At 48.9% G+C, this 23,046-nt stretch overlaps 2 protein-coding genes across 2 annotated transcripts; both read left to right on the forward strand.

The window, feature by feature from the left end:
- Window positions 1-3,630: 3,630 nt before the first annotated feature.
- Window positions 3,631-9,639, forward strand: EMWEY_00002970 (26S proteasome non-ATPase regulatory subunit 2, putative; the record flags this gene model as incomplete). The annotated part of the gene is made up of 14 exons (XM_013479968.1): window positions 3,631-3,657; window positions 3,821-3,892; window positions 4,205-4,274; window positions 4,437-4,591; window positions 4,981-5,902; window positions 6,264-6,419; window positions 6,696-6,886; window positions 7,071-7,203; window positions 7,427-7,968; window positions 8,106-8,283; window positions 8,429-8,508; window positions 8,604-8,755; window positions 8,966-9,351; window positions 9,560-9,639. 14 exons carry the CDS (start codon window positions 3,631-3,633, stop codon window positions 9,637-9,639), a joined length of 3,144 nt encoding a protein of 1,047 aa, XP_013335422.1.
- A 3,465-nt stretch (window positions 9,640-13,104) lies between these two features.
- EMWEY_00002980 (hypothetical protein) lies at window positions 13,105-21,940 on the forward strand (the record flags this gene model as incomplete). Its single annotated transcript, XM_013479969.1, has 21 exons — window positions 13,105-13,276; window positions 13,456-13,647; window positions 13,770-13,919; window positions 14,301-14,705; window positions 14,860-15,140; window positions 15,268-15,447; window positions 15,558-15,611; window positions 15,717-16,086; window positions 16,242-16,700; window positions 16,807-16,856; window positions 16,929-17,049; window positions 17,172-17,249; window positions 17,333-17,655; window positions 18,434-18,813; window positions 18,969-19,207; window positions 19,300-19,587; window positions 19,762-19,889; window positions 19,992-20,535; window positions 20,669-21,148; window positions 21,268-21,594; window positions 21,699-21,940. The coding sequence occupies 21 exons, from the start codon at window positions 13,105-13,107 to the stop codon at window positions 21,938-21,940; spliced, it is 5,463 nt and encodes a 1,820-aa protein (XP_013335423.1).
- Between the last annotated feature and the right edge of the window lie 1,106 nt (window positions 21,941-23,046).

Here is a 23,046-nt window from a genome sequence, read left to right on the forward strand (position 1 = left end):
GTCACGATGAGCAGCAGATTTGAATTTGTAGGGCTGTCTCGCAGTTGTTGCAGTTGCATCTGCTGGCTTTATCGCTGGTGCGGGGGATGCACATCTGTTTGCTGCTAGTGCTACTGTGGAACTGCAACGGAGGGAGGGGCCCACACAGAAGAAAATGCGGCTACAACTGGGCAAGAAAAGCAACGGATTCCCTCCCTGTATGTGGCGCTGCTCTTCGTTTTGCTGCCGATGCTCATGTGGCCTATTCGCCTGTAGTACTTTTCCACGCTGGGCCTGCTGCTGAAGTGCAACCAAGAAAGGGCGTTGACCCGTACGGCCCCTGATTGCTGCGAGGTTCCCACGCCCTGAGTAACCTAGGGGAGCCACCATGACGGAGACGCTGCTACGTTGTTGCAGCTGCGCGTGCAGCTGCGACGGGGGATATTGGCAGTGTCTGCACTGTTTCCTGGAGTAAGTTTCCTTGGTTAGTTTGTAGAAGGTAATAAATACGAGTTCATGAATAGAAACAGCACAAGGAACCACTCACGAGGGTACCTTCTCCAGACTAAACTGGCTGGGGCTGGGGCTGTGCTTGTTAGCGAACAACAAAATGACGCCTTCCTTGCGGGTTGGAGCCAACTGGCGATAAGCAAAATTGAAGAATATCAGAGCAGGCGAAGCTTAGTCTGCAATGTATAAAAGATATGCAACACCTACCGGTGTGCTGCCGTTGGCTCGACAGGTTGAAGCCCCCATGCATGGTGCCACCTATGTTGCTGTGGATGTCCCTCCTATACAAAATACTCATTTATCCAACTTCCTACTGGAACAATATTGTTAAAGCCCGAATGTGTCCCCTATATTGCTTGGCTTCTGGTGTGTACTTTAGCCCAGGGGCCTACGGGTGTGAGAGGAGAAGACCTCTTTTGTACCCCTGGTCCAAAATGTCTGGAAACTGTTACGAGCTGTAGCGGAGCCGAAGCACGTAAGAGAGTTCAATAAATACTGCTGACCTCCCTGCTCAGTTTGTGGGGTGAGTTGCGTTGAGCCCGTATTTATATTCCCTTCATGCCCCTTACATTGGCTACGCATACTTGACGACACTGTTTCAACGAATAGAAATGGTTCCCATACATTAGGTGTCAAGCTCGCTTCTTAGGCAGCGTGAATGAGGTCTAAGTACTCCTACCCATTAACATAAACGTAGGGGAACACGGAAGAGGAGGAACTGCGTGTCGAAGAATTACATTTATTTGCCCCACAACTGGTCAGCAAGCTCCATCAGGGCCGCAAAGGTTTGTTAGGCTCTACCCAAACTCCTGCTTCTCCGATTTGTTACGTTTTTTCATGGACCTGCATTCCTAAGTTGTGTGACCTTACCGCAACCTCCCGACTGTCCGGAAGCCGCCGGCATCCGTCTGCTCTCGTTTTCTTTCCCCTGGTAAGAGATTCTTGGCTAATTTCACCATTCTACACCTTACCTGCCATTATACGACGCAACCAGTTACCGATTGACTCTTTTTAGGCAAGCCATAAGCCATTCTTTTAGAAGCACCAAATCCACGTTTGGACTTCACCAACGAGCGCTACTCCCCGCTGTAATGCTCCTCCGAAAGCTTCTCTTGTTAAAGCTTCCTTCCATATGCCGTAGTATGTTCCCTTGCTGACCTTGGGAAGAATATCAACATCAATGGAAGCATGATTCATAGTTCATGGTCCGTACGTGCTTCGGCACTTGAGACCTGGCGCGCCGTCCTGGTTACCGTCCAATAATACAATGCCACAGGGAGCTCTGACTCGTCTGGTGCACTGTAGAGGGGAACAATATCCAAAGAAGCATGCTTTCCCTCCAATATACTCAAACCGAGGCAACAGTCATACTCAATCGATCGGCAAGGGAAGGGGAATTCCTTCGCGTGTTGCTTTGCTTCAGATACATTTTCGCTAAATTCAGACTCTGGTACTGGGATTATGCCAGTGCATGCATAGATGTAATGGGTAATCGCCTTTACATCAAAAAGGAAATTCGGATAAACACCTTACATTGTACTATAAGGTATGTAACTATATTATCTTCGACAATATTTGTAAGCTTCCCCCCACTTTTCCCACTTGAATAGTGTGACCATGCAGCACACCTGTTTCGGTGGAGGTAGCTGTTCACACCAAATCCTATGCAAGGTGCGATGTTTCCAACTACTTTGGTCATCGACCGTCTTAACCGGTTACAGAGACATACAAATTGGATTTGGTCCATGCAAAAATACCTGATCTCCCTCCAGCCCTCGAGCGCTCAGCACCCAGCTGCCCAAATGCCAGGGGATGGAGTATAAAAGGCACTGCATGAGATGCTTTGCAGTTTTGTGCAACTAGCAAGACAACCCCACATGCCAAGGTGGTCACGTGCCTTATTGATGCACACAATAACACTGTACAGGTTCACTGTACCTATTTGTTAAGTGACTTATCAGCACTCAGTACTGATTATATAACCTACAAGCAAGGACAAATGCATGTGATGACTTCATAGCAGCCATGCTCGGTCCACACACACCGTTCTGCACATTCGATGCATCTCTATCGTAAAATGTCACGAGGCAGCGAGCTGGGCCGACCTAGTTCACAAGTGACTAAGGCTCTAGAGCAATATGGTTTACTAAAAAAGGGTGAGAAAGAGCTGGTGAAGTCTGTGATATTTGTAAAGAGCTGCTTGCCGAGTGAGCCGTTTCAGCAACCTAGGACCGAACCCGTCGTTTGGTGCAAACATCAGCAAAATACCGTGTTTTATGAAAAACATTTATAAGAATACCACACACCATATTTCAAAGGCTCGGGAGTTTCCAAGACAAATAGAACTAGGCTTTTGCCTAAGCGGGTTGCCAAGGTATGCAGAAGGGCTCATCCAGCCCCAAATACTGCAGTCAGTGCCTTGTTAGTAGTTGACTCAGGCCATTTGTCATGCAGTTAGGATATTAAGCTCATTTACACATTTATGTATTTTTCTGTTGCTACTTTTTACTTTTTCTGTGAGCACCGATCCCGTCGTAGTCCCTAGCACTACACAATCTAGCAGCTACAGCAGACCATTCCCCTCATATTTCCTAAGCTATAGAAAATCGTCTTTCCCATTAATTCGTCACAACGAAGCAGCAACAACATCAGCGTGGCCGTACCTCTGTCTGCGAAGCCGCAGGTCTCCCTGTGCCGCCCGGCGATAGCCGCATGCAACGCGGGCTGCACCCCAGGGAGAAGCTTAGGGGCTGCCTGTCTCGTTGTTGCAGGCACACGGGTTTGTGTGTCGGAGTGGCAAATTCGAGGTCTTCTTGTGCTCTTGGGCGCAGTCGTATCCGAGAGGAGCAGAGGGTAGGCCGGTGAGCTATGTGAGCAACTCGTGCTTGGCGCAATATCGCATTTACCTTAGCAACCATCAGGCGCTGCAGAAGGAGAATTGGGGAACAATAGCATGTGATTACAACTGGGTGGGCAGGGTGTAGATCCGCATGAATTTATGCCACCTCAACTTGCCTCCTTGGGATCGCTCCTTGCGTTTGCTCCTTGCAGGTCCTCCAGGGCCACTTTCATCCATTTCTTGTTCCTTCCCTTTCTACTGGAGTATTTTTTCTTTGCGATTGAGAGACATCGTAGGTGAAGATGGCAGTCGAGGGCGACAATAGGGAGGTAGGGCCTTCAGTGTGTAGCATGTCTGTTGGCTTCGTCGGTGTTGACACATAGTCGAGGTTGTGACCTAGTGCCGCCCTTGCTCGGCCCTACCAGTGACCTTCAAGATTATTGTGGCTTTGCCACATTTTATGTCTAGTTGCGTGCTCTTCGAATGCGCCAGGCCGTGAAGGTAGCTGTCCCGTCGAAGGACCCGAAGAAAAATGGGAAGAAAACAAGGGGGGTAGAGGAGATGGTGCGTTCACTCTTTCACTTCCGTATAGTTATTTGTGGTTGTTCTGGCTCATGTGCTGCCTTTAATTGGCACTCATCTGCATTGGTACTGAATCTGGCGGTTTCCGCTCTTTATCGGCCTGCATCGCATCTACTGCTATTGCTGCTTCTGGGTTGGCATTCGTTAGAGAGTAATGCAGTGGGTGCTTGGGACTCCGTCCCGATCTGTAGCTTGTTTGTTCTTCTATAAGACAATCTTGAATCGCTTCCTTGTCTAGCTTGTGCCCGAGTCGTTCCGGACTGCCAACCACTGGCTACCCAGCGCTGTGTTCAGACTGAAGACGACAAAAAGATACAAGAGAACATCGAACTTCTTGTGGAGAGAACATGCGACGGTGACCTCGGTGCGGCCTCCCTTGTGCCATGTATCCATTGATTTTGCTGCAGCAACATAGATTGCAGTGGGGCAGGCTGCTCGTTCCGTATGAACACATCTGTAGAGTTTGCATGGGGAGATGTAATGCAAGCTAGCTGAGTTCCTATATAGTGAATGCGACTTGCTTCAGAGATTGTGGCACTGGCACTGGAGACACTCTCTCGCGAGCTCAAGGCTGCAACCTCCTCCATGACAAGTGTCCCCAAGCCACTCAAGTTCCTCAGGCCCCACGTGGATAGACTCGTCGATCGCTACAATCAACTTCCAGATAAAACTACTCTCAAGGTCGTCTGGCTGTCTGGCAGTCCCCTTCATCTGCTTGGCTGCGTAGCAGATATAATGACACTTAACTAAGTCACACTGATAGGGCAGCCACTGCTGCAACTAGCATGAGAGCAGCAGTAACAGCGGCGAGGCGTACACACACGTATATAATGTTCCGGTACTTGTGCTGTCTGCAGCGCGATTTTGCGATGGTACTGTCAGTTACATGCACAACATCAGGGGACTCACGGCGTTTGTCCTTGCATTTTTGTTTGGAGGTTAGTGGCATATATGCGCAAAATCACTACAGCAGCGACCGCAGCCAGTGTAGGGCGTGCATTTTCCAGCCATGGGCATTGTTGAGTTGCCACATTGGAGGTTGGTATTGTCGTGATATTTGTGGGGTGCAGGCGGAGTGTAAGGATGTAACCTCCTGGGGTTATGAGTACTTAAGGAACCTCTCGGGGCAAATTGCTGGGGCCTTTGCAGAGCTGCAGCAACAGGAGGCTTTGTCAGGTGCTGAACAACAAAGCACAGCGGCTGAAACAGATGACAGCAGAACTGCCGCGCCTACAGATGGTGTTGAGGTAGATGGCCCCGCAGGGGCACCTCAAACAACCAATGGCGTAGCCAAGGAAACAGCAGTAGCAGAAACACCAACGACTGGGCTTGCCTCTGTGTCAGTACCTCTTCCTACGGTGGAGCAGCTACTGCAGTTAGTGGAAGAGATTGTGCCCTATTACATGCAGCACAATGCCGAAGTAGACGCGATTGATTTGCTGACAGAGGTGGAACGACCCCAGTCTCTCTTGCCTCTTCTGGATGCGAATAACTACCAACGGGTCGTAGCGTATCTGTTGAGTCTCTCAAACTATGCGGCAAGTCCCGAAGAGGCCTTCAGAGTGCAGATGGTTGCATTTGACGCCCTCATGCAACAACAGCAACACTTTGATGCAATGCGCGTGGCACTGAGGTTGGGGGACCGTGCCCTAGTAGACAAGGTAGTAAAGGATTGCAGTGACCCCCTGGTGCAGCAGCAACTAGCGCTGTTGCTGTGTCGACAGCGGGTAGACGTGGAGTTTGAAGATGAAAAACTTCAGCGACTTGTCAGCGGCAGCAAGACTTCACCGTTCTTCCGCTTTTTGGCGAAAGAACTGGACGTGCTAGAGCCTAAGGAGCCTGAGGATGTTTTTAAGAGACACCTGGAGGATCCTCACGGGAGGCGAGCTCGTCTTGCTGGTCTGGAAAGTGCGCAACAGAACCTTGCTTCTTCTTTTGTGAATGCCTTCGTCAACTGTGGCTTCGGGACGGACAAGCTTATGACGGCTGACGGTCAGTGACATATCGGATACATATCACCCTCTTAAGCGCGATGCTCACACTTAAGCATTCAAGGTTTTCGTCCTATTGATGACAACCAGATATCCACAGTCAATCCATTATTACGGTTGCTTTCAGTTTGTGCCGCCGGGTCGCCTCACTGGCGCCCGGATAACCCTGAAGTTTGGATTAATTGGTCTTTACTGGCACCTTACCCCGTCGAATGACTGATGCTGGCTTTGGCAGCTTTTCACTTCCTGCTTGCTTTAGTAGTGATGAAAGGAGTTTATCCTATGCAGTGGTGTTAACTCATTTACTCTAGACACCTTCGTGCCAATCTGTGCCCCTAGTGTCCCATTTCACTCGTTTGCAGGTAACGGATGGCTATATAAGAACAAAGACCGAGGTTTGCTCTCAACTACGGCATCGCTTGGTGCTCTCTGCCTCTGGAACGTGGATGAGGCGTTGCAGCACCTCGATAAACACCAGTACAGCAGCGATTCGAACATCAAGGCCGGCGCCCTCCTCGGTGCGTGCACCATGTTCCCCGTCCTTGAGGGATATCTGCACCGTATATGTGTAGCTAGACTTTTTCGTGGGGAATCAGCTTCGTAGTCAGCAAGCCAGGCCCAGCGTTAACTCCAACTACGTGGTACTGTTGCTTGTCGAGTCAGCATTGCTATCCCTGGATTTTTCTGTTCACGGATGGAGATAGTATATGAATTTACATGGTAATTGTGCTAGCCTTTGGCGGCGGCTGCGCTGCACATCAACTCACTTATATCTGTACTCGCTTGGCTTGCAGGATTTGGAGTGGCCAGTTGCAATGTCCGTCATGAGTGCGACGCTGCCCTGGCGCTGCTCAAGGATCACCTAGAGGCAACGGAGATGACAGCCGAAACGCCTCTTCTCAAGGCTGCAGCCGCTATCGGGTTGGGCTGCGCTTATGCAGGAAGCTGCAGGGAGGACGTACTGGAGCTCTTGACGCTTGCCATTGTGAGTTCATCCCTAACTTCTTGGGAGATTTCAACTTTGTCGGTCATTGTGCCATATGATGCAGGCATACGTGTGAAGGCAAAGCACTGCAATGGAAGGAGCATCGCTTATGTTGTTTTGTCTGCCGGTCTCTTTTTCCATTGACTCCCTGACAAGCCGCCCGTATGCTCTGTTTGTGTATCAGCTGGATGGGTCTCTACCACTGGTGTGTTCGGCGTTTGCTTCCCTTTCACTGGGCCTGTGCTTCGTTGGGAGCGCATCGGCGGATGCAGCCGAAGCTATTCTCACTGCTCTTATGGACCGCTGCACCACTGCTAGTGAGGCTTCTCACCGTTTGACAGGCATTCCAAGCAATCGTGGAGACTCCTGTTATTGCCTTGTCTGTATGAGACTGTAGTACTGTTGTGTTTTACTCCTCGAGTGCACACTAACACTCATCTTGACTCCTATAATTAGCAGACCATGAGCATCGTTCCCCGTTGACACCACTTCTTGTTCAGTTGCGCCGGCGTGACGTTTTTGGTGGTTTGTGTGCTGCAGAGGGCATGGATTCCCCTTTGGGACACTTTTTGTCTGTTGGTCTGGGCCTAGTGTTCCTTGGAACACGAGATGCTGCAGAAGGGGCTTTGTGCGCCGTTGCTGCATTGCCACATGCCGCATTCTCTGCTGCTGCCACCCGAATTATCGAGGGACTTGCAGCTGCAGGTAGCGGAGACGTGCTGAAGGTGCAACGGATGCTTGGTGTGTGTGCCGAAAGCCGTCCTGAGGGCTACTGGAAACAGAAACAAAAGGAACTCAACAGCGAGCAGCACCCAGAAGGAGCTGCAGGAGATAATGCTGTTGCGGCGGACGGTGCTGCGTCGACGAGGACTGAAGGTGCTTCTGCAGTATCAGGGGTCCGGGCAGCTCCAGGTGGCTCAGCCAGTGATTCTACATCTGGAGCAACAAATACAACAAGCACCACTACAGGTGATGAAGATGAGGACCATCCGGACGATACAGACCAGGCCGTTGCGGTTCTAAACATTGCATTGATTGCTTTTGCTGAAGAAACTGGCGCAGAAATGGCCCTGAGACTTTACGTAAGGCTTGCGGCGATGTTCTAGCTTTTTTACTAGTCAAAATTGGTCTCCGAACGTCTCTGAACACGCGCCATTAGTGTCTAACGCCTCGTTGGTGCATATATGTAAACGTTTGCATGTGCTGTATGCAATATCAGGATCACATCCTTCAGTACGCGGATGCACATATGAAACGGGCTGTTCCCCTAGCTGTAGCGTTGCAGCATCCAAGCAACCCCAAGCCGCAGCTCATCGACCTGTTGAGCAAACTTTCTCACGATGCTGACCCTGATACTGCCCTGAATGCTATTTTTGCTATGGGCATTCTTGGCGCCGGTAGGTTGCAACAGGGGAGGTACCACTGCGACTTCCAGCATGTAGAGGGGAAGGAAAGCTGTAAATTGGGGATAGCGGGAAAGTGAATGCAAAGCGGTGCAACCGGTTAAACATCTGGCATTTGTGTTGTATGCTCGCGTCTCAGGGACGAATCACTCGCGCATTGCGTCGCTTCTTCGCCAGCTGGCATCGTACTACGGGAAGGATCCTAGTGCATTATTTGTGGTGGGATTCCTTGCGACGTAAATGCAGATGAGACGTTTCACTGTGGAGTGGCAACTAGTGAAGCCACCCGTGCTAGCTTCTGTGTCATGTTGCAGGTTCGCCTTTCACAAGGCCTCCTATATTTGGGAAAGGGGTTGCTCCACATAGGCGCTCTTCACTCTGACCGGCAGCTCATCTGCCGCGTCGCTCTGGGAGCCTTGGCAATTGTCTCCTACTCGGCACTTCTCATGCGCCACACAATTCTAGGGTCAGCACCAATTCTGACCTCTACACGCCCAGTGCTTACACGGCTGCTTCACGGTTGTAGGCTCCGCCAGCGCGAGTATACCCTGCCCAGTCCAGGATGGTGTCTGAAATCAGTGGGAGCTAGAGAATGATCTGCATCCGTGCCACGGATAGTTTGAAAGTTCTTGAGAGAAGGGGGTTTCTGTTTGTGCGCTTGTTGCTGTTGCTCCAGGAAGTTCCATTTCATGCTCTACTACCTGTTCCCTGCAGTACAGCCACGGTGGTTAGTGACAGTTGCCGAGCGCATGGAAGGTGCAGGCCCAGATGAAAAACCTGACCTTGCTCTGAAGGCGGAGACTGCCGCGCTGGCCCAGGATGAGGCCGAAGCAGCAGGCATAGACGCAGCCATGGAAACAGATGGTGCAACGAACAGCAAGGTCCCGTCAATGGAGGGAGATGAAGACCTTAAGATGCTTCCGATTCCGGTCCGCGTTGGGGAGGCAGTTGATGTTGTTGCGCAGGTAGGCAGGCAGCCGAAGACCATCACAGGATTCCAGACGCATACATCTCCGGTTTTGCTTAATTTCAGCGAAAGAGCTGAACTGGCAACAGATGAGTGTAAGTCCACCTATAGGTAACTGCACCCTGGATGCCCTCTGTTGCTCTGTCGGAGCAGTCTCATATATTCCTCTACAGTAGCTCTGTGGCCTAGTTTGCCAGTGCGCTTTTTCTGCCAACATTGTTTGTGCACTTTCTGAATGGGCCGATTGCGCCTATAGTTTGTCACGTGCTTTGAATTTCTGGCACGGCTGCGCTGTTTCGTCAGATCTGCCAGTTGCGCGCGTCCTTGAGGGTATTGTCCTTCTCCGGAAGAATCCAGATTACCAGCCACCGAAGGCTCCCTAGGTTGCATTCTGTGTTGTTATGAGGTAGCGCAAGTGCCCCTCGGCTTGCACTGTGAGCACTCGATGCTCCCTGGTAGGAGCCGCGCCTGCTTGTGATATTTCACTGGCAGAGTCTGTATATCTTTCTTTACTAGCTATTTCGTGGCTATTAACTGAAGTAAATGGCCAGCTGCTTTGTAACGGCCGTCTGCAAAATCTGACGGATGTGGGTAGACGGGGTACTCCGCTTTTGCTCAGCTGCGGCTGCTGAACTGAGGGTACCTTGCTGTTTAGGCCCAGCTCAACACAATACCGCTGCCGGTAGTCGCGGGCACTTTTCTACGAAATCCTTTTGTAGGGCATTCAAGAATCTCATTGCCCGCAGGGGATTCGCACACTTACGGTGTTTCACATGAGCTGCAATAGCAGATAACGGAGTACCCTCAAGTTGCAGATCAAGTAACTTGTTTAAATAGCGTGTGGAAAATAACCTCCAACAGAGCTATTAAGATCGTACAGATTGAATATTTTAGCTGATCGGGAGGTACTAGCAATCGGCGGAAGTATCAAAGCCACTAGCTTCAGCAATATTTTGCTTTGGTTGCTGTTTCCAGTAGTGTAATTCTGGTTGGGTGTTAGCTATGCCAGCTATGTAGAAGCACAATCTTGCACGGCGGCGAAACCTCCAGCAGGAATAAGTTCCGAAAACCCCAACCAGACCTTGCGTGGCCTGAGCTGGCATTCTACAGAGGTCTTCTGAACTGTACCGTAGGTGATTCCATCTTGCCTACTGAAGTTCCATTTTCCCGGTTGCAATCCTATCCACTACACCTTTGTTGCTCATACACTGTGCATCTGAATCGTTCAATGGCTTTACCTACCCGGACCATCCTGCTCGGTGAAAGCTGAATTGTGCTCGAACTTTCGAACATGGGGCCACGCACCTTCAGTTTCCTTTCAGCAGTCTAAAAGCTAAGCTTACCGTGAGCCCATGTGGATTTCGCCGAACAGCTGGAATGAGATGCACATACATTGTAAACCTCCAAAGTTTTCTCGTATTCAGCTGACGAGATTGACCGCAGCCAAAGCTGCATACTCTCTCCTACAACCTAATGTTTCGTTGAAGAAAAGTTGCACTTCTACTTCTTTGGTGAAGTAGCTCACAGGTATTCCACTATTTCGGCATTAGCAGCTGCTTCTGCTATTCGCCTCTGCACAATGCAATCGCTTTCAGCCCGTCCGCCTCACTGGGATGTCATGAAGCAAACTACGGTACTAGGAATCAGTTGAATTTTTAATAGCTGGCATCATAGTAACTTAGAGGCCAATCCCTGTAAAAAGATTCCTTAATGACCTTGGGCACGAACGTTTGACCAGTGGCCGTGTGAACGTGTGCTCTACTATGCGTGGGGCTAATTTGAAGTGTTGTACTCTCCTAGACCCCTTTTTGTGTAGCGCTGTTTGCTTCTGCTGACCTTCGGCAGGTGAGCTAAATGCTCCTGCAAAGAGTAACCCACTATTTGGGGATTTTGGCAAGTGCAGTAATAAAACAATTGCATGGGCTCACGTCTTTCAGAGGCGCGCTATTGGAGAGCACGCCTCTACGCATCTACACTTGAATATGCGGCTGGAAGACTACCTCTCTCTCTCTCTCTCTCTCAGAGGGGTAGACTTCCAGCCGCAAATCTGATGCAGACACACATCACGACTTTTCCAGAGTTAATCGATAACCTAGATACTTCCTGTAGAACGCAAGGTGTTTATGAAATCACACAAATATGCATTCTTGCTTTACTTGTACCCACCCTCTACGTGAGACGACAAATGTACTCTTTTCTTACCTACCTTTGGCGTGCTGACTCTCCTGTAAACGTATGTGCCATTTCAGATACATGATGTCCGTTGAACCGTTGTAACCATAACTCAGTTGTCTGTACAGGTCGCTGCAACATGAGTGCTAGCGAGCTGAAGTTTTGGCCAGACTGCAAAGAGTCATCGTGTCTCTTAAGAAGAAAGCAAAGCCTTCAATTTTTTTCCGTTTAGTTAACATTTGTTGCAATGACGAACAGCAGGTAGTTTGGGAAATCGGTTCCCTGTTCGGACCCCATCGCGCAGAGGCACACACCTGGAAATTTCCAATGGCTTCCAAAAAGAAGGAGCTCCTAGTTCCTTTCGATGAGCTGGAGCTACCAATACTGAATTTTTAGACAAATTTCATGTGGCGAAAATAGGCCGGAAGAGTGGCAGGCCAGCATGGTATGGCAGCCGGTCGGCCTTTGGTTATTGAAGACACGCGGATTACGAAACATAGGTGCTGCTCCTAATCAGTCAGAATGTTTCTGAATGACTTCAGAAAAACGTGTCAGTTTGTGTCACTGGCAATTCCACACGCCGGTTGAAGTGAAGACACCACCATGATGCATGGGGCTTGTCGATGCCAGGCAAATACAATCAAATAGAACACAAATCCAATTACACTGCCCTTTGGGCAGATGACGCCATAATAACGCAGTGTACTAAAAGCTGACGGGAAAACGGCGTCTCGAGCTTATTTGCGTTGGTGTCGGGCGATGCGCCAGGGCAACAGGAACAGCAAAGAAGCACCGAATGTCTGGCCCGCACAACTACTGCTCCCTACGTATTCCATAAATTTTGCTAGCATAGCTTGGGCATACCAGACGACATCAACGGCATAGCTCCCGCCTATAGCATACACCACCGGTGTGGACCACGGTTAAGCAGAGGGGAGCGGTGTCGATGAATCCTGTATGCTTCCACATTCTGTATAATAGTTAGTATATAAAAAGTGGCTTTGGTTTTGGAAATGCATTTGTATGTGGCTTTTGGGTTTCTTCGGAGCGTCTAGCAACAGGCTACAAAACTGCGCGGTGTTCGCTCGCCTGGCAAGACACCGCAGTTGTCCTAATCGAGGCAAGAGCAAACACCTCAAGCAATTGAACCGCTACACAAAAGTAAATTTGCCTAAAGAGAATATTTTAAGGTGAAATGTGAGCTTAAAAAACATTGTTTGGGATTACTAGGCGTGAAACGCGAATTTTGCAGCCAGCCGTAGAGGTCACCCAGCCGCCAATCGGGACGTGGCCAGCCAGATGGCGTGCCACGTTTGCAGTGAGGGATTTTCAAGCTACCCAGTTTCAGTCATTCATGTGATTGTTTTTAAATGAGTCTCTGTGTTTGATTTCTCTCTTTCTTTGCAATTTTGCCTCCGACCCCTGTGAGCCTAGTTGGCTACAGCACCGCTTGAAGCCGAGCCACAAACAGGCAGTGCCGACAACACATCGACGGACCAGTCCACCTAATCTATACAATTTCTTCTTGCAAAGGTCCATAAAACCGAGGTATAGCCATATAAGCTCGCCTGCTGTCTGAATTGACAGGGTTCAAGTGAGCGTGCAGAGCCTGTCGGGGATTTTGTAGTAACCGCCAAGACATTCAGGCCACCGAACCGCGGCATTCAGAAGCCACAATGGCGAAAAGTTCGATCTCTCTCTGCATGGCGTCGGGGATTTCTATTATATTCGTTCTGTTGAGTTTTCTGACCATATGTCATGGGGCAGTAAACAGCGCCGCGGTGACTGGTCGCAAGCAGGGCATTTCGCCCCATTCTTGGCAAGCGGAATGGAGGGCAACCGTCCCCTGTAAGTAACACAGACCAAAACGTTTGCCGAGAAAGATAGCTTGCAACTCATGTTTTGTCTTTTGCATGTAGCTATGCATATTGCCGACTCCTCAGCTACAGTGCAATAATACTGCTACAGTGCAATGTGTTGTCTCACTGTTCAAATGCATATTCTCATTTGTGCTTATGTGCTTTCAGATGAAAATGGTGGCCCTCCTGCTAAAACGCATTTCTCATATGGGTCTAATATACACAAGCTAGAGGAAAATTTTACCGGCTACGGGCATTCGCTGGTTGAAACTGGAAAGGAGAGGACGAAACTTGTTGGACTCCTGGAACACGAACAGATGCTGGCATATTCCCAAAACCTCCAGCAGGCGTTTAAAAAATGTAAGCACAACACTTATTCTGACTTCATTTACATTTAACAAATGGAAGCTGCGCAGAGGGCACCATAGTCTGGTGAGTTCCCTCGATTGTGAGCCCTGGTGCTCTCATGTGTTCTCTTTCAGACGGCAAATTTACGAATTCTCTGGGATTTCTGCGCTTGCTATTTGCTCAAAATCCATTCCTGAAGTTCGTTACAGTCCGCTACAGCGAACGGGTGAAGATTGTAAATGCAATTGAAAGGGCCGCCACTAGATGGACTCCCGCGCGGAAAGGTAAGCCCCGTTGACAGGAACAAGGAACAAGAACATTAAGACAGTCGCGAAAATAGACGCATCAGTTGAAATACCTGTGCAATTGCTAATGAGTGCTCGCAGACAAGGCAGTCGCTGCTGAGGAGGTCATGGCCTCATTGGTCCTACAACAGAGGTATACACTGCGGACGTCCCTGCTCGATCGAAAGGCATATTTGCAATCCAGAAGGGACATACTTGCGGCGCTTCGAGCAGTCAACGCTGGCGGACATGCATTGGACTTAATCCTGGCAAACAAAGGTGGGCTAGTAGACCTGATGAGCACTCTGCAGCATAGCAGAAGGGCAAAATGCAATGGTGTTCCAATGCCTTGCGCTACTTGTGCGGTGATTCATTCTTTAGGCAGGCCAATATTCTCCTGGTTAATGTCGTTGTGGGCAAATCCCTTGGCAACGCTTTCTAACGTGGTTAGTACTGCTTTCGACGAGACGTTTGAGGGAGTCTTGGGGCTTCCAACTGGAGAGGTCAAGAGTGCTTGCTTTTCCTTTGGCTACCGTATGAATAGCATAGCCCCCTACACCGCCGTACTTCCGGGTGGCATTTTCGGCTCCGTGCTGAAGTCTCTTTCTCGCTCCTTCATGCTCGTATTCTACCCTGCCTATGCAAGCTTCAGAGGCATCTTCTCCCTGATGATCGGTGTAATATGTAAAACTGGAGTGGTCGCTGCTGCCAAGAACCTTTTCAAAGCGTTGGCCAATGTCACGCGCTTGGGTCTACGCGGCATTCAAATTTTGTTCCGCCGGTTTGGTAAGCCACTATAGCTCATGATTACATAGTGCAGCTAAAGTGAATGATGTGGTGGAAACTTCGGTTGTTCAAGTTTTGCTTCCTTCCTCTCCACCCTCTAGCATACACAGAAGTCAGCATGTGCTGCTCTATTCTGGATATGCTTTGTATTCAGCCGTCCGTAATGATCCCGTGGCGTGGCCGATTCTGCAGGACCTGCTCCGCAATGCTTCTCCTGCAATGATCACCCTTTTGTTCCAGCTATACGCTGTCAATGTTCAGGATATTACACAGAAAGGGAAGCGCGTAACTGAAGCCCTTTCTGCTGGTACGGCTTCCTGGAATTACGCGGACGGTCTTTGGATAGGGGCTTTTGACTTCGGTCGAGCATTCATCAGCACCCTCACGTCGTATAAACAGGGTGCAGAAGCGTTTGTCGGATATTGTGAGGGCAGGGTAAGCACCAAACTGCTTTCGTTAATCCGAAATGGCCTACAGGGCTACACAGCAACCTGGCTCTGAAGAAAGATGCCTCGCCAGCCGATGTAACTGCTCTCGGGTTCAACGCTGTGCTGCTTCTCAGGCTATGGGAAGCCAACCTGGGACCGCAGAAGAACAGGCAATGATAGATTTGATATCCGACGAATCGACGGCGCCGGGGTCCGATTCAGATGGAACGAAGAGCTCATCGGATAATGAATCCGAGGGAGGTCTTTCGGAGGAGCCACTGAAGGAAGAAATACTGCTTGCGTTTCACGCAATTGTAAGAATCTCCGCTTTGCTAATTAGAGTTGCAGTATGATGTGCTAATGCCCCCTGTGAAAGGATTTGCACTAGTATGCTAGCAGTTTTGCGTATGGTGTCTGCTCGTAGGCGCCAGGTGTCAAAGTGTCGCCAGGAGAAACTAAAAGCCGCTTAGACACCTCCGTAAGTTCCAGCATTTACCTGTAGACCTATATATTGCCACACTGTCCTCTTGTTTAACCGAGCAAGAGCGTGTCTGTCCATTGCTCTGTATTTATGTATGCGCAGTGCCGGAGACACCGCAAGTTTGTACAATCTTTCCGGAGAGACCCTCTGAAGCACATCCAGACAGTGGTGGGACAGATGGTTAAAATTCTGGAGTACGACTACAAGTTCTTTAAGTCATACGTCGGAGAGGTGATGTCAATCTTCTACGAGACTGCATATGTGCTTCTGAATGCCGACATAACAAACGTTCTGAGCGAGAAGTTGCCTCTTGAGTCTGCGGGCGATCAAATCCAAGCTGCCATGGCAAACTTCCAACGGTACAGGGAGGCTGCAGCTGAAGCTGGCAAGACATCCCTTCCCAGGAAGATGTTTAGAGAGCCTTGGTTCGTCGAGTCTGGGACTTCTTTGGCACATGGTTTCTTCCAAAGCGGTACGATTTGTTAAAGCTCTAATTGCGCATTAGTGGTAGCGCGCACATGCGAGACAACCTACTGTTTTGGGAGCCAGAAAAGAGCATAGCGGTGTGCGTATCTTCATATTCACACCTCCTGGAAACTGGCTAGTGATTTGTGGCTTTGCGTTCAGGTGCTGGCCTCGCACTGCATTTTGTTGTGGACGACATGGGGGACGAAACACTCAGAAATCGCCGGGACAGCGCAGCGTTTAGCCTTCTTAACAAAGGTGCTCAGAAGTTGCGTAAGGCTGTCAAATCCCTTTATGGAAGATTCCTCGAGGCGAACTTATTGATAAGGCGGTTGGAAAGCAATAAATCGGTAAAGACTGTGCAAGACTTCATCTCTAAATGCAACCCACGACTAGGCGTTCCGGATCCTGAAGTGTGCGGCAAAGTGGTGACAGCAGAAGTGGATGCGAATTTATTTGTAAAGGAAGCGCTTTACTCACTTTCGGTACCTATGGCGGTCTCCCCCGATGACATAGCTGCTCTTAACGATTCTGCTGTGGGCGATGTTTTTGCCCGTTGGCGGGACTTTTCAAAGCTCTCCCGAGACAACCAAGCTGTTGCTGACGGAGCTAGCGATCGCAGTAAGTAGGGACCACCTTGTTCCCGAAAGAGGTATACTCGGGTGAATTGTTGCATTAGAAGCAGAACACGCTTTGAAAATGTGTCACAATTCTGGTTCCTGTTCAGAATCCATGGGAGCCTTCCTTCAACATCTCCGCCAGACCATCGTTGGCCGTGTAAGACAGGTTGCAAACCTACCCAGTCACATCAGAAGCTGCCTGTAGATCCTTCTGTGTTCATGCTGGCAGGAAATGAATTCAATTGTGTGTATGTGCACTGTCCAGCTTGTATTCATCCGGTTCGACTTTACTGACGAGTTTACCAAGCTTACACTGCATGACGCCAACGGTCGCAGCATACAGTTCACGCGTAAGTCCAAAACAAATGCTTAAAAAAGCGGTTTCGATACAGTAAAAATAGCCCTGCCTAGAACTAGTGTGTGCAAATGCAAAACCTTTGTTTGACTTTGCGAACTGTTGTGCGCGTTTCAGCGGATGATGCTGACGACGTGAGAGGTAAACTGCAAATATCTGAGAACACGACTGTCGCATTTTATCAGTATGGCGTGGGTATAAAACCCCTCTTCCCAAGTCAAAACCTACTTGGCGGAAAACAGTGGGAAGTGTCCATCTTTTGCACCTTGCTTTTGCAGCTCTAAGCGGACGTCAAGAAGGCAAATCCACCAAATTTCGGCCTCCTCCCCTTAATACCAGTTGCTGGTTCCATCTCGAAGAAGGTAATAGGGGCACACTGCAGTTCCCAATAGTATCAGAAGGGGTTGCAATAGAAGGTATACAGCCAGCGACAGGCGCCGGAGCTCCGGCAGAAGGCATTCCCGCCCACAAAATCCCTGGACATATCAAGTACAACGATCCACGGGAAGAACTCGCATCGATACAGGATGATCCTGCAGCCGTGCGTGACGTGATTGTGGCTAAGTTTTTCGACGTGTACGGAAGGGCTCCAGCAGAAATGGTAAGCCTCCTGGGAACAACATTTCTGTACATGCATCAAAGAAATGAGTCTAAGGAGAGAGCACTCACTGGCACCAGCTGGCAAGACTACCAAGTTGGGTCCTTGATTTTCGTTGTGGATGTTTAAACAGATGGCGAGCCTACTTCTTCTCATCCATTCCAAAACGGAATCCTTTTGGAGCCACAGCCCATCCGTCTTCATGCAAAACGTTACTCCGAAAATGTTTTTCGATACACTTCTCGCCCTCTCAACCACAGCAAAAACAAGACCACCAACCAGCGTGATGCTGGAAGGTCGCCTGTACACCTTCCCGCTAAGTTTTGTTACTGTGAAGAGCATCTTCTTAGGAGCCATAAATAGGCTGATCGTACGCATGCACAGCCTTGATTCTAAAGACATAATATCTGTTTTTATGATGACTGTGGCCTATATGGCATACCAAAAGATCCAGAAACACCGTACTGGCAAAACGTTGGTTATGAACCTATATCAAAGGGAAGTCCTCCATTTGCATATGGCTCAACAACGTGGGGAGCTGCTTACAGAAGCACCTCACTGCGCATGGCTAGAAGAAGGGTCCCAGACTGTAGATGAATTCATTGTTAAATGCGCAGCACTTCGCTACTTCAAGATGGGTAGTGTCGATAATATTGAAGAAGCAGATAAGGTCAGTAACATTCATGCAGATTGTCTCACAAACATCTGAAATAATTGCACCTCTCTACTCTTTCTTTCCAACACACTGGTTTGCACTATGAGTTGTACGGAAAATTTGCAGGAGCATGTACGTAACTTCGTGTCATCATTCGCCGACATTCTGGACAGCGTGCGTGGTTCAACGAGATGGATGGACTTCTTAAACATTGACACATTTGCAGCTGAGGCTGAATTGTACGGCAAAACGGCTGCGAAGTATTCATATGATAAACTGCTGCAGGAGTTGAGTGTGGAATATGCAGAAGCAGGAGAGGGAGAAAGTCTTGCCAAAATGTACACTGAAATTCATCCGGCCTTGGGTGGGCCTAAGCGATACATCAAGGAGCGTCAGAGCCTAGTAACTGCATTGCGCAGTTATGTTGAGAACATAAAACACCTGCCCCAAAGCCTTCGAAAGAAATTGGGAGTTTTTATCAGGGCTTGCCATGGAAAGCTCAGGCGGTTTGTGGGAGCAAAGCAGCTTGCCCTCTTTAGAAAAATGTAGGTTCAGGCTTCAAACGCCAAACTTTATTGATAACTAGGGGACAGATGGGCCCATCAACGTACTTTGTACATATGCATTCAATCTGGTGTTTATATTTCCTACTGTGCTGCAGTCGACCGAACGTTTTGCACGGCACAACATTCTTTGCTGCAGTACAGGGAGCAGAAGGACGAGTATTCCCCAACCCTGAGCTCCGTAGTGGACTCTTTATCGAAGCTCTAGACCTCCTTGAGTATGGCCGACTTCAGCTTGCCTTTGAGGAGCTGGCGGTCCTACTTTCTGATAGTCATTCCATGCAGAGCATCCTGTCCGAACTTCGTTCCGTCCCTGTCCAAACAATAGAAGCAAGAGGTAACTGAGAGTTAAGAAAACAAACATTCCTGGGGAGTCGAGCTGTTAATGCCTTCTCATGGAGCCATGCATGTTCGTGCGATTTTCCCCAGACGAATATAAGAAACTTAAATCACGGATAGAAACTCTACCAATGAAAACAGTGGAAGCAGCTGCTGGGTGGGCTCTCCGGTACCTGAGCGAGGGAAAAGGAGGCATGGAGCTTGCGGTTGGCATGTTGGCTCTTAAGAATCCAGAGGGAGGGCAATTAAGCAAAGCTCTCCAACTGTCCTTTGCGGGTGTTGAAGTCCTTACCTTCCTGAACAGCTCCCTCAACGTTGCCCATGTACTAGAGTTCTTCGAGAGGGCCACGTCAGAGGATATGGCTCATCTTCGAATATGTGAGGAAGAGCTACCTCTACTGTGATTGCTCAGTGCAGCTGCATAGCCATAGATAATGCATCACTGTAGGGCGGGCTTGCCAATGGAAATATTCCAGTCCCTACATATGCCATAACATTTAGTTGGCTGAGTGTTAATACTAGTGTTTTTTTTTGCCTCTGTTGCGGTTTTAGCACTTGGAGTTTTCAAAGCCTCTGCTCAAACTGAATCCCGAAGCACTGCAATGAGTTTGCAAACAAAGTATTCGGTAGTCCAAAGCATTTCAAATACATTAGATGCCCTCGAGCTCCTGAATCTGCCAGTGAGTCAAACAATCCACGCTAGGCTTGGTGCTTATTAACGTTGCAATGTTTGAGATTAGACGTGTACCATTTTTTTTTCCGTGTGTTGCTGTGCTGCTCAGTTGGAGGGACGGACGATGTTTGAATTATGTGATGGCCTTCTGAGGAACGCTCCTGAGATTTTTTTCAATGGTTCGATGGTTTCTGTGAATATGGACGACCACGTTGTCCTGTGTTATATCCTATCTGAGCTTCTCAATTTCCAGCAAACTAAAGAAGATGAGATAAGCCCCCAAGATCTTGTGCAGAGCACACGTGTTGACGGGAAACCAGTGGGGTCTTTCCTCGAAGATCTGGTTAACACCAGCATTAAAACTGAAGCTCGCTTGACGATTGCCAATGCTGTGTCTCCTTTTTTTCGTGGCGTGTTAATTGCATTCGTGGGTCATGAAGTAGGCCACCTCGCAGCGGCCCAGTTTGCATCCGTGGATTTGACTACTGGAGTCCTGAGCTTCATTATAGCAAATGTCATTGAGTTTTCTAATGCCAATCCAGCTAACCCTTTGACGCCGGCAGATGTTTTCAGGAAAACCGCTAGGCTGGCGCTTGGGGCTGAGAATCCCACTGAGGAAGGCTCTCCTCAAATTGTTGCTGCAAGTGTCTCATGTGAGTAAAGCCGCCAGCTGCAAGCGCAGCTGCAAGGCAGTACGTGCTGAGTACTCCAGTGCACTGCAGCAGATTCGACTAACTCAAATATATGGATTTCGTTTCCGCACATTTTTCCATGTGCTTCGCTCAGACCCACCTTGCCTCGGCGACTGGTACACGCTACTTGACCATGGAAAGCTTGAAGAGCTCACAAAGGATCCTACGTCTTTGACAGGAGAAGCTCTAGCCGATGCTAGCGCGTCGAACCGTTTGACCGACCTCGTAGATGTATTCTACATAATGCGCCAATCGTCAACCTTGCGGCCACATGCGATAATTGCAAAAGCTCGGGATATATTAATGGGCAATGAGAGCTTGCCACTGCTTGACAGGGCTGGGCTCACTGTTTTTGTATCCGGGTTTCTTAAGCTAGCCGAGAAAGCAAAGGTAGACTGCCTGCAGGAGGCAATGGACGATATAACTGGTTATTTGCCTCTGACTCGACAGGAGCAGTATCTCTACAAATGTGACTGTTTCTATAAAAAATTAGCTGATGGCGCAGCAGCACCAGAGGCAGCTAAAAATATATCAAAGGAGTTACTAAAGGAAGCCTTCAACGCAATAGAAACAGGTAAAACACAGGGTTGTCCACACTGCTCCGGAACGGTACTTCTGCAGGAGACTGCATGCACACCTTGATTTAGTATTGTTAAGCTCACACTTGCGGTGATTCGGGTTTTGTGGGTACAGCACATGCTGCAAAAGCGGGGGAGCTCTACAACTTGATTTTGAGCAGCCCTAACGAATTACCAAGAGCTTTGGAGAGAGGGCTTGAATACCTTCTTTATACGCCCGTGTTGTCATTTGGACAACGGGTAGCTGAGGAAGTCGTGTTGGCCATTGCCCAGCACAGCGATTGGGATTCTTTGAATGATCGGCTGCAACTATTGAAAGAAGTAAAATGGTCATTAACCGAGCGTAGTCCACTTCGCAAGAGAAGCCTGAACAAAGACACCCGACCCAAATTTTTCAATCCTATCCTAATCGCTGCTGATATGCTGGCATTCATTCAATCTGGTGAGACCTTAAATGCCAACGCCCATAAGCAGCTCGGCACCACCATCTCACAGAGGAACCAGTTCATATTACGGTTATGGGTTGCAATGACTCCGCTTTTTCAGGAATCTTCGAGAGGCGGAGGTTTCCTAAACCACTTGTCCTCAAGCGTATTGCCGCTACCTCAAAGATTATCGTGCGGCGGATTCGTCCAACTACTGAAGGACAGGAGAGGGCAATCCGAGTGGCAACTGCCAACAAACTCCGCGAAGAGCTTGGCGGCCTTGCACCGCCTCAAGAAATCAGCAGCCCTGTTTCTGCTGAAGAACCAAGTGGTGCCCCCGAGCCCATTCTACCTTCAGAATAAATGATTCCAGTGCTCTTGTGGAGTTCCTCAAGTGCATCCTGTCGCTGGCAATACTTGCTAAGCTCGATGAATGACAACGTTTAATATCTCAAAATAATTTGTTTATTTCGGTGAGTTTAAAGCCGATCGAAGGAGAAAATTGTTCATACATCAAAATAATTTGTTTATTTCGGTGAGTTTAAAGCCGATCGAATGAGAAAATTGTTCATACATGAATCGATAAAATTTTTTTGCAGATCAGCATAAGTGACAGGTCCGAATTGCTTTGAAGTCACAGGTAATCGGGGCAGTCAGTCTCGCTGTCGCCATCCCATTTTGTGCGGACATATAAGCAGCCGTCTCCACCGATAACCCCTTTTTATTATAACGACCTTATGAGTTTGCATTCCAAGAACACATATTTGATGAAGTAGTTGGCATCAAAGTGCTAAAATCAAACAATCTGTAGCAAACTCCAGGACAAACTCCTGCCGACTTACCAGTCATGATACCAAAGCATCAAACTGTAGCACTGTAACTCCCCTTCATCCGCAAGCGTGAGCTCTATATCTAGACTGAAACGGATGCATCAAACACGTCCCTCATATATTAACTCCTGTGGTTGTCCACATATATGTGAAAAAGCAACTCAAAGGATATTGCCAGCACGGGTGGGACTAGCGGAGTTTAGGAATGTGCCGGGAACACCCCGTTCTGACAACTGCCTCAATTTTGCTCGTAGAGGCTTCTTGCCACTAGAATAAACCTGTTAACAACGACGCAACATGCAACCTTCAATCATTCAGTGACAGTGACACCGACCTATTTCTCACGCGATGGCCCAAGAAGACTGGCGTTCGCTCCCTTCTCAGTTAGACTTTAACTACATGCTTTTTTTGTTGGCAAGGGTTGATGAACTGTATGCCGGGTACGAGGTAGACGTGCGTGAGGCGGCATTCATTTCGTAACGTTGATTGTGGCGTATTTATCGGGTAAAAGGACTGGCCCACGTATAGTTGAAAAGGCCAGGACCTTTGCCATGCTGCCATGCGCCCTACTCAAGAAAAATCATGGAACTATCGAAGCCCCTCACCAACGCCTCCGAAAATATTTCGCATCAATCTGCC

The sequence above is a fragment of the Eimeria maxima genome, genomic scaffold (assembly GCF_000499605.1).
Source record: "Eimeria maxima Weybridge genomic scaffold, Emw_scaff15, whole genome shotgun sequence".
NCBI classification, from domain to species: Eukaryota; Apicomplexa; class Conoidasida; order Eucoccidiorida; family Eimeriidae; genus Eimeria; species Eimeria maxima.